Below are 15,939 nucleotides of genomic sequence, written 5' to 3' on the forward strand. Positions count from 1 at the left end.
CTTTTGGGGTTGTGTTTGAGTGACATGACAAACAATATGCGGAGTAGATCAGATTTTTAAATATTACCACTGAGTTTCAGCATCTGGTGTAAACAGAAAAGCAGTTATTATGTGATTAACTCTCAGGAGGTGCAAGAGTGTGCAGTTTCCATGGTGCAAAAGTGTAGAACACAGTGTTAGTGTTATTAGTTCATACAGTCGTGTGGTTGTACTAAACAATGTCTCTTAAACTGGATCCAACTGGAGCAACGTTCATTCTATAGCAAATCATGAACCTGAAGTACCACTGCAACTCTACCGCCACTCCACTGTCATTTATTTTCCATACAGGTGGCTTTTCATAACACAAGACGGACACAAAGTCATTTTACATGTGGAAGTTACAGTCGCGATATTTGTCAGCAAAGACTGAAATCCTGGGTTTGAAATCTCAGTTTGTTGCTCACGACGATAGAGTAAACTGGTGGCTAATACACATTGTTGATGTGTGGCGTTTGATGAAGCATTGGCCTCTTTTTCATACTGCATATAAAAGTTCTAATACTACACATTGTTTAAGTACCCTTTTAATAAGTAAAAGTACTACATTTACTGTTGTATTATATGTTATATTAACTGATTATTTCTTCTCGTACAATAATATACACGCAGGATTTTATTGTTGTAGCTGTTTGAGCTAAATTGTAACAACTCTGTGAAGGACTGTTACTAAAAATAACTTTTATCATGGATCAGTGGGCTGATTGTTTTCTCCTTTGATTGACTGATTGTAAAAATTCTGAATGTAGTGAGAAATGCAATCTCAAGAGCTCTAAATGAACTAAAGTTAGCGTTTAGTGTAACTAACACTTTATGTACCCCTGCAATGTTGTGAAGTAGAAACAGAAAAGGGCATAAAAAGTGCAAATACCTGAAATTTGTACTCGGCTAAATGTAGTTAGTTTCATGCATCGCTGGCTTCCTGTGAATCTGTCTGTATGTTGTATGTGTGAAGCCTTGCAGGTGTGTGTTACGCCAGTTTGTGTCAAGTTCTTTTTCATTGTCAGAAAAATGCATATAATGTGGTCTGCAGTTTCTAGAGGCATGACAAAAACCTTTCCCTTGTCGATTTACAGAGAAAAGGTGACTAATACTGAACCATAATCCTGAAATACGGTGATCTCTTACAGGAAGTGCGATAAGAGAAATATATTCAGAGTCACGAGGGACTGGAAAAGCGACCTTGAACTAGAGGACAACTATCAGTTACAAAATAAAAGCTGCTGTAGCTTCTGAATATTCCACTTAGATAAGTAATGATGACTGATGGTTGCATGATGTGCTGCCCCTGTGGCGATGACCCCAACTTTAAGCTGAAAGGGAGCAGCCGTTTTCTCATTGCTTTGGCCATTATGTCATTCACACGAGACCGAACGTAATCCAACAAGGGATTTGAAACTCATGCGTAAAATGTTCTCTTGACTTAATCTAGAGCCTTTGTATTATTTTCCATTTGGCCATGCGCACCGGTGTCTGTAGACGTGACAAAGACGCAAAGTGAGCTTTTAACCACTAATTACATAATTTAGAAGAGTTCCTGACATGCTCCAAAAGACTCATCCATGTGATGATCATTAATTGAGGCTCAACATGGTTTAACCAATGAGAGGGCCAAACTCTTGCTGTCTTCAATTGCAGAGATCTATGAGAGTATAAGACCTGGATTTCATTAGGCGCCACAATCCACACGAGAGCTATAAAAGGCCTCAGCTTGTTGCTATGGAGCTTTGACTTGTATGAAGGAATACATAAGCAGAAACCGGATACTTATTGTGGATACAAAGCACGACCTGACACATTTCAAAAAGCACAGCAGCAAGATGGTTTTTCCTCCAGGAATTATTTTATGCCATATATACCAAATAGTTGTAGGGGTAGGATTTTCACCTCCCTCATTCTCTCCGTAATGATGTTATTACTATTTAGAAATAGGTATACTCTAACCTCGTAGCTTATATTCAACTTGTATTTGTTAGTATTTACTCCAAAATCGTTCAGTTAATAATTTTGACACCACTCAAAGAGCTGATTGGCACAATCTGTTATTTACACCTAATGGCCAAGCGTGTTTGATGAGTGGAAAGTGTTACAGTGTTCTTGTAGATACTGCAATACATGTGATGTAACACGTCTGCCAAAGTTTGATGATAATACAATAGACATTAGAAATGTCAGTTCTGGTTAATTTTGCTGTCAGTAGCCTGACACCCGTCGGTGCTCGTAATTAGTTAAAATGATGCTACAGAAAAGAAGCACTTGGTTTTCGGAGTCTGTCTTGGAGACAAATGCTAGGAAGTTTATGGCCGCAATTTTTTTTTGCCATTATCATGGACACAGGTCAGCATATGGTGGTTCATGCTATTACTGTACTTTAAACTAAGACTTGAGCAAAGGAAGTGAGCTGGATGTTGACATTCATTTTTACACAGTGGCCAAACTGTTAAATTACACCTCTTAATATGGGGTTCATCCTCATTTTCCCCTCCAAGCAAAGGGGGGGTGGAGCCTATTCCAGCAGCTTTCAGGCGAGAGGCGGGGTTCACCATGGACAGGTCGCCAGTCCATCACAGGACCAACACATAGAGACAGACAACCATTCACACTCACAGTCACACCTACAGTCAATTTAGAGTATCAATCAGCCTCGTCCCCTCTTGATGTCTTTGGACTGTGGGAGGAAGCTGGAGTACCAGAGAGAACCCACGCAGGAACAGGGAGAACATGGAGACTCACACACAGAAAGACCCTGAACCTGGAACTTTCTTGCTGTAAGGCAACAGTGCTGACCACTGCACCACCGTGCTGCCAGCAAAAAGGCCAACAAAAGCTATTATTACTTAAACCAGTATTGCCCCAATGCAAAAATTACCTCAATTAATTTTTTGTTGCAGAAATTGCACATAGAAAAGAAAGCTGCCATGGCTTAACGTAGTAGTAGGAATGGAGAGGTGCTCTTTTTTTGGTTGGGGTTGTAGCCCAGACTTTTATGTTATTTGTCTTAAGTTGATGTAGCACAATATTGCTATTTTGTAAATAGTACTGGACACGTTTGTTTTTGTATTTTCATGCAGGTTTAATGTTCTTTGTGTAAGTTTAGAAATACAGATTTAAATATATCGATAATTTGTGGATATTTTTCTTGATTCACAAATGGCGATACTGTGCAAAATAATTGCAATTTATCGTTTTCATCAAATCATGAAACACTAGTCAAGCCCCTGTAAATATTCCTGTAGATCCACAAGTTTAAATCTTTTTATTGCCATTAAAATTAGGTTATTGTCAGACTGAAAGTTAGCAGACTTGCCATCTCTACTACAGTTGTGGGGCACACGATGCAGGAATCTGCCTGCAAGTCAATATTTTTGGCATTAGCATCATAGTTGCAAAAGCATGAGTGAAATATTCGTCAGTGTCTTTCTTTTTTTTAAGCGTCACTATGTCCTCATGGGCTACTGCCTCAGACAGCTGCTTGCATCTATGTAGAATATATATTATTTCAATAGTCGTTCATAAATATTTTCCTTCACTGTTTATATCTAGAAAGTACATTTCACTTTTTAAGTGGAAAAAAATGGCTCGCACATACAAAAAATACAGTCTTTTTAGATAAAGATTTATTCACAAACACCCAAAGACACATGCATTTGTGTTCGCGCACACACACACACACACACACACACACACACACACTCACACACACAGACGTTGCTCTGACACGTTAGCCTTAGACATTGCCAGTGGAACCATTACTGGTGCTTCTCTCTTGTTAATAAAATTCCCCTCTACTGTCTTCAGCTCAGTGTAGCAAAAACACACTTGCGCTCTATGAAGCTGCTTCCCTTTGATAATATACTGAATCCCCTGAGACTCTCTGGAGACTCCGGGCTGACAAGATGGGCTTGTCTGATAAAAGAAAGTGATGTGTACAAATGTAAACATTCAATATTATGTGCTCACAGCTGGTTTGCTGTTCGACGCCGACTCTTATCAGGAGCTCGCTGGCTGCAGGCTTCTCGCTCTCCCTTGGGAAGCCATCTGAAAAGCCTAATTCAATTGGAGTGGAGAGGCATTTTATATTTGATGCTTGGACATGCACCTTGCAGACATGACCACCGAAGGTCTGCTGCTTTGCTCAATCTCAGGAGCCCTTTGTCTTCTAAGATATGAACGAATAAATTATTTTTTAACAGTTTTTTTAAACACGGTTCCAGTAAGATCTCAGTACAGCCGTTAAAGCATTGCACAGGGCTGCGCTCTCATAAGGAACAGGAAATGGCTAATGAAATAATCTTACTGGTAGGCCCGTTACTCAAGAAGGGGTGGGGGGGGGGGGGGGGCTGCCCTGTGATACAAGGAGTACAAGGTGCTGTTCTGAATATCATACTGAGAAAAAACAAGTACAGGGCTTGTTGCCTCTAGAACAGCTGCATCCCTGCTGTGGTGCTACAGCTGAGGTTATGCGTCAACCTGAACTAGTTCTGTTCTGCACATGTGTCACGTCTTTTGATGACACGTTAAAATGCAGCACGGTAGATCAAAGCCTATTGCTGAATTCAATAGTTGATAAAATTAAACAACAACACAATTGAACAGACTTGTCATCTGTTGGACTTTAAATTTGGTGAAAACAAACTAAAAGAAAACATTTTGAGGTTAGCTCCACACTCTCAATTAATTACATACAATAACCGTGGACTGAGCAATGTATCAATAAGGATATATCAATATCTGATACGGGACAAGATGTCGTCTTCAATTTTGAATAGTGGTACATCAAGAAATAACACAAATGATTTCCATAACCCTAAAGTCTCCATTACAATAAAATGATGTTATGTTCTACTTTATTGCACTTTATTTCATTTTGTCAGACAGTTCTAGCTGTTCCACTGCTTGCATATGAGGATTAAAACCTTCTTTGCCATTATATCCACATCTCATTGTATTAATAACTTTTGAAAGCAGTATAGCAGCAAATAGTCATCACCTTTGTCCCAATATGAAGGTATTCGGTTATAAATACTGGAATATTTGATTTGATCTGTATCGCCAAGCCCTCCATCAGCTAAAGACCTCCGTGTTTGAAAAGCGGGACAAAATAAAAACAAAACAAACAAAACAAAAAAAAAATCCAAGAATGTCAGCAAGACAATCTGTACAAATGGACAGCATGTTTACAGCTTTTGAATTGTAAATGTAATTGCTAGAATTACAAAGCTAACATTATGCAGTGTTAACTGCTCTGATCCTCTGATTTCAGCACGATGACATGTATTCTCATTTAGCCTGTTGTTAGCGTCGGCTATTTTAAAAACACATGAATGCTTAGAAAATTACGAGAACAAAAGGTTAAAATTTCTTACGCTAGTTTAAGCCTTAGAATTTATTTCAGTTATGTAAACAAAAAGCCATTTCAAGTATCCCTTTGACTTTGAGACAAAGGAACCGGATGTTCAACAATGCTAACTTATTTCTAGGTTTTAGAACTGTTTCCTTTGCTGCACTATGTTTAAGATTTAAAAAGGAAAACTGATATGTGCTATATTTAGGGAAGGGCAGACTTTTCTTAATTTTTTGATTAGGTTTCAAACACTTGAACTTTATTGTTCTGCAGCAAATTACTTTGTGATTCATTTAAGTGGACCTTAATATTGTGGCTACAGTTCCAGACGACTGCAAAGACTCTGGCTCTAAATGATGCAGTAGTGCAATGTAACAGCCTGGATCTTCCGTTTTATACAGTGGAAGGAAAAGGAGGCATTTTGCCCTTGTGAGCTCTGACAACAACACTTGCAAACAATTTAGTTTCCATTGTAATATGAATTGTAGAATGAACACTGACAGAGGAGGTCATCTGCTAAACCAAACCCTGCACTGAGGGTGGACAGTGACGTGGCAAACACATCACTTCCTGTAACATTTCTCTCATCTGCATCCTCTTGAGTTCCATCCTGTACAGGAAGGATAACAGACGCAAGTCAGCGATACTGAATGTTCGCAAACTGCACTGTGTTGACACCTTCCCCTTTCATTCCCTGCCTGCTGCTCCTCAGAAATATATTTTTTAATATAGTACCTTTCCACATTTCATTGATGTTCCTCTGCAGTTAGCAATCAGTGCTAATGGTGGGGAAATGGTGTCTGGATGAATCCCATTAAGATCATTAGCTAAAAGATTTAAGTTCATACAGTCTCAGTTAATGGCCTTGTTTATTAGAGGGGTTACTTATTGATCATTTGATTAAATATTCATGGGTTAACCCTTGCTGTAATTAAGCTTACACTCTATGAAAATGAGCTGGGAAAGAGCTCTCTAGTATCACAGTATATTTTTCTTTACTGCACTGAATGAGCCATTCCTAAAAACCCCACCAGCCCACTGTCCTATTTCAAAAAAAAAGAAGAAAAGAAATACATCATATTAACGAAACAAGATGGTCTCGTGGTGACTATAAACACGGATTCATCTATCTTTTAGAGCTGTGGCCCTCCAGTGTGTCTAGCAGCTTCTCGACTATGCACCCTGATTAGACAGCGAGAAAGGCAGCGAGGCAGGCAGAATAACAAAGCAGCTGCATCTGAACCCACGCTACCAAATGTGACTTAGCTCTATAGAAATGAAAGGCCTTGTATTGTTCATGCATGCCATGCTAGCTGTATATTTCTGGGTGACTTATTAACACAAATGAACCATTTCTCTTGTCCCAATGTAGTTCCTGTGCCTGAAGAATATCAGGACTTTCCTGGTAGCTTGCAGCGAGCTATTCGGCATGAAGAAAAGTGAGCTGTTCGAAGCCTTTGACCTTTTTGACGTCAGGGACTTTGGGAAGGTAAGGCAGACATGTTGAATGACACAGAAACAGACTGAGACTGTGTGTCACAGTGTGTTCCGACTGTACTCCAAACTGACTTGGTCAAACGTGCTTTTATTGTCACTGTTGCCTTTGTGTGGAGGTTATGGAACTCAGTCAATATTACTTAAATGTTACTAAGGAATTAAGGAATTCTTATTATAAATGCATCATGTAATTGTAGCCAGAGGGTACAGTGCTGTGTTGTGTTTGAACCTCCCTAACGCACAATGACATGTACTGGTGACAGAAGCAAGTGCTTCTCTCCTAGCAAATCCACTCCCATGGCAGTGTTCATAAGTCTGAATCCACTACAGGACTGTTCCTTTCCAGAGGAAGTCAGGTTACATTAGTAACCTGACAGGTTGGGGGTTCATGCACAGCAATGCTAGCAGCTGGTAGCGTGCTGTGCAGTGATTCTGCAACACCTTAAAAAAAATGTGCTGGGGAGAGATGCAAGCAACTGTGGGTTTGAACTTCCTTTCTAGCGTAAGTCCAGAGAGTTACAGCACTGTCTACAAAATGCAGGATAGACAAATTTGTTAAACCTTTGGATGTAGCCAGGTTAGCGTTTTTTTTTCCCCCCATGTTGCAGATGCCGTGTTTGTTTTCTTTGGGACTTGGAGGTCAGAATTGGAGTTACATCTTACTGGAGTTGACTGGGTTCCAGTTAAAGTGTAAAAAATGTAAAAAGAAATGCACTGTTAATGTCTAAGTCATTCACAGTACCAGATAGTAGTTGACTATGCAGTATCTTCAGCATACTAGAAAGTACAGGCTGAACTTTACTGTGTGTATGACTGACTTAATGTGGCATAACCAAGACATAGACATGCTACTATCATATGTTATCAAATGTTGAAACTACTGATGTGCAGAACAACCATTTTGAATTGTGATCTTGGGGTTGGTCATGTATCTGACAGACTTTCCTAGTAGGAAGTCGGACCTCAGGGGGCGGACAAGTTGAAATTTCCAACTGGAAACATGGAAATTCTGAGTTCTTTGTTGGAATGCACCATAGCGCTTACACCAAGTTGTTTCCTGCCTGCAGGTTAACGTTTTAGCTTGTAGTCTTGAAAATTGTATTGGTCTTGAATCTTGTACTAAACCAAACTCATTTTTTAATAGCATTGCAAGTGCTAACTGTCTGACGCCTCTTTACAGCTCTCTTCACACTTCTAAACTCTAAGCTAAAGCTGATGTAAGCAACATGACCCAGCAGTTTAATCGCTTCCTCTCATTAGGGTGAAAATACTTGAGCTTGCAGTCTTTACGAGGGGTTAAGAGTCTTGCCTCCCTGGGTTCATTACTTTGATAAGGCTCTCGGTCTTTTAAGGCTGTGAACATGGCTACAGCTCTTTGGCAGTCCTGTTGCTGTCCTTGGGAAGTCCCCAGGAGGTTTAATTAGAAATAGTTTCCTTGAGAAGAGAAAGGATGCTGTTAGAAGTTGTGCACATAATACGATGTCTTTACATTATGATAACAATGTGTCATGTTGTGTTCTCTGTCACATGGATAGATCATTTCCTCAAATTCTGCTTTGAAATCAGTTCTAGAACAAAGAGAAGCTCCACACACTGTTGCTCCCCTTTCAGAGGTTTAAAGAAGTACCAATAGGGACGTTTCAAGCTACACGATTTCCCCCATTTTTTGGGAAATTACTTTTATACAGACACCAATATTTATAGTGATAGCAAAAAAACAGTCACATTAAACTCAGATGCTATCAAAAGCTACATATACATGCTATCAGTCAAATGATTTGTCATCGTAATGATTTACATGTGACCGTCATTAGAGACCAAAACCAAATACAAAAGCTCTCACTGAACATTGATTGATTCTTTATATGTTTAAAGAAGAAACACCTCCATTCATTCACATTTTAACCTCCTCAGTGCAACATGCTAGACAGGGAGAATCTACCAAACCAGAAAAAACAGCTTGTGAAATGAAGGCCTGTGGAATTGCGGTACAGTTGTTCAGTCACTGAGGAGCAGATGTAAAACACGTTATATTTTGTTTTAGGCATCATATCTTTGCAGTGTGCACCTAAAAATATGACATGATATGAACAAACATATCCCATGTTGCTAAAACAGCACTCTGTCTGGAGGAGCGCAGAAAGACAAATTGCTTTGTTCCTACTTATGCTGTCATGGAAGAGTCGTGGGAGTTTGCAGTCCATGTGCAGAAACATAGCAAAAAAATGCTCAAATAGAGATGGAATTGGTATCTTTGTGCGCATAAAGTCTGCCTTCACCTCTTGAGTTATTTCACACCAAACCAAAAGTCAATGCAAAGATGAAAACGTATACTAATTTGCACCTCTTGGTGCAAATGATGTGAAATTTATGAGGTGAATGATGGGATTTTTGTGGTAAAGAATAATTCCAAACTATGCATGAAATTCACAGGATACTGTGTCATGAAAAGCCCCTCAGTATGAAGGTTCTTTCCCTTGAGTCTGAAAACTAAAGATAAAACGATCATTGCTTGCTCTCCACTCAGGTCAACTTTTTGTGCAACCACAGTTGATATGTTTAACCACTACAGAGACTTCAGACCAAGGCCTGGGATTCAAAACGAACTGCAGACTGCTATTGTTAGTGCAGGCTGTGCGTGCTTATCTTCTGATCATTGGAAGGCTCGCAGTCTCCGTGAGCTGTGAGCGCTAGTTGAGATTGTTAGCTGTGTGAGGTTTCCTCTAGACATATCCAGAAATGAATTATGGTATGTCTCATAATTAGCAACTGCAGTAACATCTGGCAGTAAATTCTAGCATGATTGCGCAGCTTGAAGCTTCTGCCAGCGGAGAGCCATAGGAGCTGAAGGCACCTAGTATGCCTCATCACTTGCCGTGCTAGCGGGGATAGCTAACGTGCTTCACTGCTCACTGTCCGCCAACAAGAACAGCTTTACATTGCAGAATCATATTGACACTTGTTGCTAACTTGAAAATCTCTGTAGTGGTTTACCATAAGATGATCTTAGGGATGAGAAGTCCTGTAAGGGGAGACAGCTACCTTAGCATGTCTCACTGCTCAACAGCAGCTGTGACCATGGCTTCAACAGCTTGCATCTCAGTTTCTCATATCTCAGTTTGAAACATACAGCTTGCGATTGAGGTCTTGTTTGATGAAGTAGGACATCAGTGAATGAAAAAACAAGTCGAAATAGTTTGGAAAAAAATGTTGAAAAGTCGAAATATGGAGATAAAAGGTTTTGCCCAACAGCAATCTTCAATACTTATGGACCAAACGTAATTTGATATGAGACTATACTTCCTTTTTTTTAACTAAAACTAAACTAAAACCTTTTTGAGTTTTCGTCGACTAGAACTGGACTAAAACTATCTCATAAGGAAATGGGTACAATTTGACTAAAACTAATAAGCAGATTCCAAAAGAATAAGACTAAGATGTAATCTAAAATGGCTGCCAAAAACAACACTGTCTTAAAGTAACAGCTCAGATGAGAGAACTGATGCCACCATCATTCCTGTACAGAAAATATAAGCTGTAAAGCCAACAGCTGGTTGGCTTAGTTCAGCATGCTTTAGAAAGCACGAGGATATTAGCTTAGCTTAGGCCACTAGCATCAGAAACTTAGGTGACATCCAGAGCAGCTACAAATACCTTGGGATCCCACAGGCTAATGGCAACCACGAGGAGGCAGCAAGGAAGTCAACCACTGCCAAATACCTGCAGAGAGTTAGACAATTACTGAGAAGTGAGCTGAACAGTAAGAAAAAGGTCCGAGCCATCAACATGAACACACTGCCAGTCATCAGATACCCTGCTGGAATCATAACTCGAAGAGGGTTACACCCGAAGTCCAGCATCCTGAGGCTGTACACTAAGCAGAAAGAGGGAGGACGAGGACTAGTCAGAGCCACTGTCCAGGATGAAACATTGAAAATCCAAAAGTACATCAAGAAAATGGCCCCTCAGGACGAGCTGCTCAGTGAATAACTCAGACAGCTGAAACCCAATGAGAGTGAGGAGGGAGAGGATCAGTAGTGGACGGACAAGCCCCTACATGGCATGTACAACTGCCAGATTGAAGAAGTGGCTGATATCAAGAAGACCTACCAATGGCTGGAACATGCTGGACTGAAAGACAGCAGAGAGGCACTCATGGCAGCACAAGAACAGGCCCTAAATACAGGAACCATAGAGGTCAAAGTGTAGCACACCAGCTCAGACCCAAGGTGCAGGCTGTGTAGGGATGCTCCCGAGACAGTCCAACACATAGTAGCGGGGCATAAGACGCTAGCTGTAAAAGCGTACATGGAGAGGCACAACCTAGTGGTGGGGATAATGTACAGAAACATCTGTCCCCAGTATGGACTACAAATACCCAAATCCCAGTGGGACATACCACCAAACGTGGTTGAGAACAACAGGGCTAAGGTGCTGGGGGACTTCCAGACTGACAAACAGCTACTGGTGAACCAACGGGACATAGTAGTGGTGGACAAACAGCAGAAGAGGGCAGTGGTGATAGATGTGGTGATAACAGCTGACGCCAACATCAGGAAGAAGGAACACAAGAAGGTTGAGAAGTACCACGGGTGAAAAGAACAGCTAAAACAGATGTGGAAAGTCAAGACTGACGTGGTCCCAGTGGTAGTAGGATCACTTGGGGCGGTGACCCCCAAACTGGGAGAGTGGCTCCAACAGATTCCAGGAACAACACCTGAAACCTCAGTCCAGAAGAGTGCAGTCCAAGGAACAGCTAAGATACTGTGTAGAACCCTCAAGCTCCTAGGCCTCTGGTAGATGACCCGAGCTAGAAGAAGACACAGAACCACCCTACAAGGGTGAAAGGGAGATTTTTTATTTTTTATCAAGGGGCAGCATGGTAGAGTGGCCGTCTAGCAACCGAAGGGATGCTGGTATGATCCTCACTTCCCCAACATTGAGCCCCTAATTGCTCCTTATGTGGCTCTGCAACGTACTGGCGACCCCTACAGGGTGTACCTCACCTCTTGCCCATTGTCAGCTGGGATAGACTCCATCCCCCCGCCCCCCCCATGACCTTCAACAAAAGGTTGGATGGATTGTGCAAAGATTTAGCTCTGTCTACCTTTTACTAGTTTTTATTCCAAACCAACTTTCTTTTAGTTGTAGTTTCATATTTAGCATGCTAATGTGAGAGTGGTATTGTATTGTGTTTTTCAAACATGCGATTTTTCTCCTGGAGCTCAACTTTGAATTAGATACCCAAGGTCCTGCTTTGACACCACAGAAATCCAGAGAAAGCAGTGCTGAATCTCTCTACTCTTATCACAACATATAACTAAAAATCAATACTTGAAAAATGGGTGAGTCGAATTTCTCGACCCTGTTAGGTTGCCACTTTCAAATGAAAATATAAACTCTCACTTCCAAGCACATACTTATTTCCAGTTTTCTGATGTCCAATTTCACCCTCATTTCTCTCCTGTGATTTCAGTTGGCTGGGCAGGAACAGTTTTGATGACTCTCTCGAGTGAAGTCTACATTGCCCGGAGTGAATTTTACATTTCTGAAATTAGACAGCAAGCCGACTCGTAATCCTTGCTTGGCTGGTTCTGTAGAGGCTAATGGAGCGAAGAGCAGAGGGAATGGGCTAAACTGCCACTCACCTGCAGTTCCAGGATTTTTTTTTTCCTGTTTAAAAATAGCGGCCTGACTACTGCTGAATAAAACATAAACTATGCCTGTTTATTTTAGAGTTCATGTGGTAGTCTAGGCGTATGGAATGTCATACTGGATAGTGCTTGATATGTCTCTGTTTGGTTTTAAAAGTTATGCTGTGTCACCCAAAGGTATTTTCCTCCTTACTTCTTTACCTTACTCACTCAAAAATAGAGGTACCAGTTTTTTTTTTGTTTTGAGGTAACAAATATACCTCAGAGGAAATGTATTTCAATAGTATACCTGTAAGTAGACAGTGAATCCTGTCATGTACCTTAATCTGTGAGTGAGTAAAAGCTGAGATAGAATTCAATATTTAAAGGGAGTTTCTGATTAGATTTAGATCTGAAACAAGGGATATGACAAATAAAAAAAACGTTTTAGAAGAGTTTACTAATACTGGGAAAACACAAAGATATATCAGGTTCGCATGTAGCTCTTTTTCCTCAGTGGAAGAACATCTGGTTTGCACATCTGTCTTGCAAACACATGGAGGTCTGGGGGCTCTGGGTTTGTGTAGGAGAAGAGAAACTTGGCTTCATAGGGCATGTACACACCTGGCAGAGAGAGGGTGACGGAGCACAGGAGTTCATGGTGTTTACAGACGATGTTGAAAGCCACTGCATGGTGGTGCCGTTTTGTATGGTTACAACATGATAAATTTCATGCTGCCATCATCATTCTCAAGACTGAATGAGTCACTGTCACTTCTTCTTATTTGCTGATTCCAGTCGTCTCATATGAGCGTGTTTCAAAATAGAATCAAAGTGCTGACAGGAACTTTTCCATAGTCATCATCACATGATGGACAGTTGCTCAGTATGTGGGGGAACTCATCTGTTCAATAATGCAGAACACTTACTACACAGTACACAGTAGTAAGAGATGACCAGATTTATTATTCCACCACATACAATGGCTTGCAAAAGTATTCATACCCTTTGAACTTTTCCACATTTTTGTCACGTTACAACCACAAACATAAATATGTTTTATTGGAATTTTATGTGACATACCAACACAAAGTGTTTCAATTTTTTTTCTCAAAGAAAAAACTGAAAACTGCGGTTTGCAAATGTTTTCAGCCCCCTTTTGTCTGAGTGCAACTAATTACCTTCAGAAATTGCCTGATGATTGCTGAGTGATCGAATGTTGTCCACCTGTGTGTAATCTAATCTCAGTACAAATACAGCTTTTCTGTGACGGCTACAGAGGTTTGATAAGATGGAGAGAGTATAGCACAACTGCAAACCTACCAAGACATGGCCGTCCTACTAAATTTACAGGAGAGCACGGATGAGAGATGTGGCCAAGAAACCCACGGTGACTCTGGAAGAACTGCAGAGATCCACAGCTCAGGTGGGGGGAATCAGTCCACAGGACAAATTGTTGGTCGTGCACTGCACAAATCTGGCCTTTATGGAAGAGTTGCAAGAAGAAAGCCAATGTTAAAAGAAAACCATAAAAAAGTCCTGTTTGCAGTCTGCCATAAGCCATGTGGGGGACACAGCAAACACGTGGAAGACGGTGCTCTGGTCAGATTAGACCAAAATTGAACATTTTGGCCTAAATGCAAAACTCTATGTGTGGCAGAAAACTAATGGTGCACATCACTCTGAACACACCATCCCCTCTGTAAAAACTGGTGGTTCTTTTCAGCAGGGACAGGGTGACAGATGATCAGAGTTGATGGAAAGATGGATGGAGCGAAATACAGGCAAATCTTGGAAGAAAACCTGTTGGAGTCTGCAGAAGACTTGAGACTGGGGCAGAGGTACACCTTCCAGCAGGACAATGACCCAAAACTTAAAGCCAGGGCTACAGTGGAATGGTTTAAAACAAAACATATCCATTTGTTAGAATGGCCCAGTCTAAGTCCAGAACGAAATCCAATCAAGAATCTGTGGCAAGATCTGAAAGCTGCCGTTGACGAAGGCTCTCCATCTAATCTGACTGAGCTTGAGCTGTTTAGCAAAGAAGAATGGGCAAAAATTTCAGTCTCTGGATGTGCAAAGCGGGTAGAAACATACCCCCTGTGTGTCCCATTAGGTTGTTTGTGTTTCCTGCCAATATAATTTGTCCTGCCACTTGTTTCATAATGAACCGAAAATACTTTTACACTACGGCATTTTACGACATTGCTTCGGCAAAGCATCTCTCGCTCCCAGCCAGTCTCTCCCTCCTCCGCTGTACGGGTCGCATACACTCACCCACGCACTGACCGGACCGTCTCCTGCAGCACCCGAGACACCGAGGCATTTTGAGGACACATCGTTTGAGTTAAGTCACGCTAGCTAACATTGCAGTATCCACAGCAGTTATCCACTAGTCCAAACACAGTTTTATCATTATCAATGTACGACAGCAAACGGATAACGTCACAGCAGAAGTTATCATTGATAGTTGAGGTTAGCTAAGTTAGATGTTAGCTGTTGGTCTCCTCATATCAGGCTGGCTCTCGTGAACACAGTTCCTCGTACGATGGTTTTGATTCATTGTTCAGCCCTAATGTACGCTCATCCAAGTATATCTTTATATCACAGGGAACCACTTTGCTTCATTTCTTTAATGGCCCAAATGTATGCTCTAGTTGATTTTGTGTTTTGAGCACAAAGCATGATAGATCTAGCCACATTATTTTGCTCTCAAAGTGCACCAGATCGATGCATTTTATTTTAAAATCCATCCATCCATTGTCTTCCACTTATTCCTGTTAAGGGTCGCGGGGCGGTGGAGCCTATCCCAGCGTCTATGGCCGAGAGGGTTCACCCTGGACAGGTCACCAGTCCATCACAGGACCAACACATAGAGACAGACAACCATTCACACTCACAGTCACACCTACGGTCAATTTAGAGTATCAATCAGCCTCGTCCTCTCTTGATGTCTTTGGACTGTGGGAGGAAGCTGGAGTACCAGAGAGAACCCACACAGGAACAGGGAGAACATGGAGACTCACACAGAAAGATCCTGTGCCCGAGCCTGGACTCAAACCTGGAACCTTCTTGCTGTGAGGCGACAGTGCTGACCACTGCACCACCGTGCCACCTTAATTTTAAAATGAACAAAATTTTCTTACAGGGGAGCGTTCCTCCGGACCCCCCTACAAGGTCCAAGGTTCACCCACCATTGACTCACAAAATCCTGTGGGAAACACGACATACCCCAAAAGACTTTCAGCTGTAATTGAAGTGGTTAAGCAAAGTATTGACTCGGGTGCTGAATACTTTTGTGCACCGCATTTTTCGGCTTATTTATATAAAAGAAATTAAATCATGTTATTGCCTTTGTTCTTCACAATTATGTGCCACTTTGTGTTGGACTTTCACACAAAATTCCAATTAAGTATATTCATGTTT

General features: G+C 41.2%; 1 protein-coding gene and 1 pseudogene across 2 annotated transcripts in view; both read left to right on the forward strand.

Moving 5' to 3' along the window:
* The window catches only part of vav3a (vav guanine nucleotide exchange factor 3a), a 112,305-nt gene that overhangs the window by 17,329 nt on the left and 79,037 nt on the right, over positions 1–15,939 (forward strand). For both annotated transcript variants that reach the window (XM_086190832.1, XM_086190833.1), the window contains exon 2: positions 6,756–6,872. In XM_086190832.1, coding sequence (XP_086046958.1) covers positions 6,756–6,872 — 117 coding nt within the window. The remainder of the gene's footprint in view (positions 1–6,755; positions 6,873–15,939) is intronic.
* LOC147241907 (uncharacterized) lies at positions 10,724–11,680 on the forward strand (annotated as a pseudogene).

Source organism: Aulostomus chinensis, chromosome 21, assembly GCF_037954235.1.
Source record: "Aulostomus chinensis isolate RoL2024-O1b breed Wild chromosome 21, RoL_Achi_v1.0, whole genome shotgun sequence".
Classification (NCBI taxonomy): domain Eukaryota; kingdom Metazoa; phylum Chordata; class Actinopteri; order Syngnathiformes; family Aulostomidae; genus Aulostomus; species Aulostomus chinensis.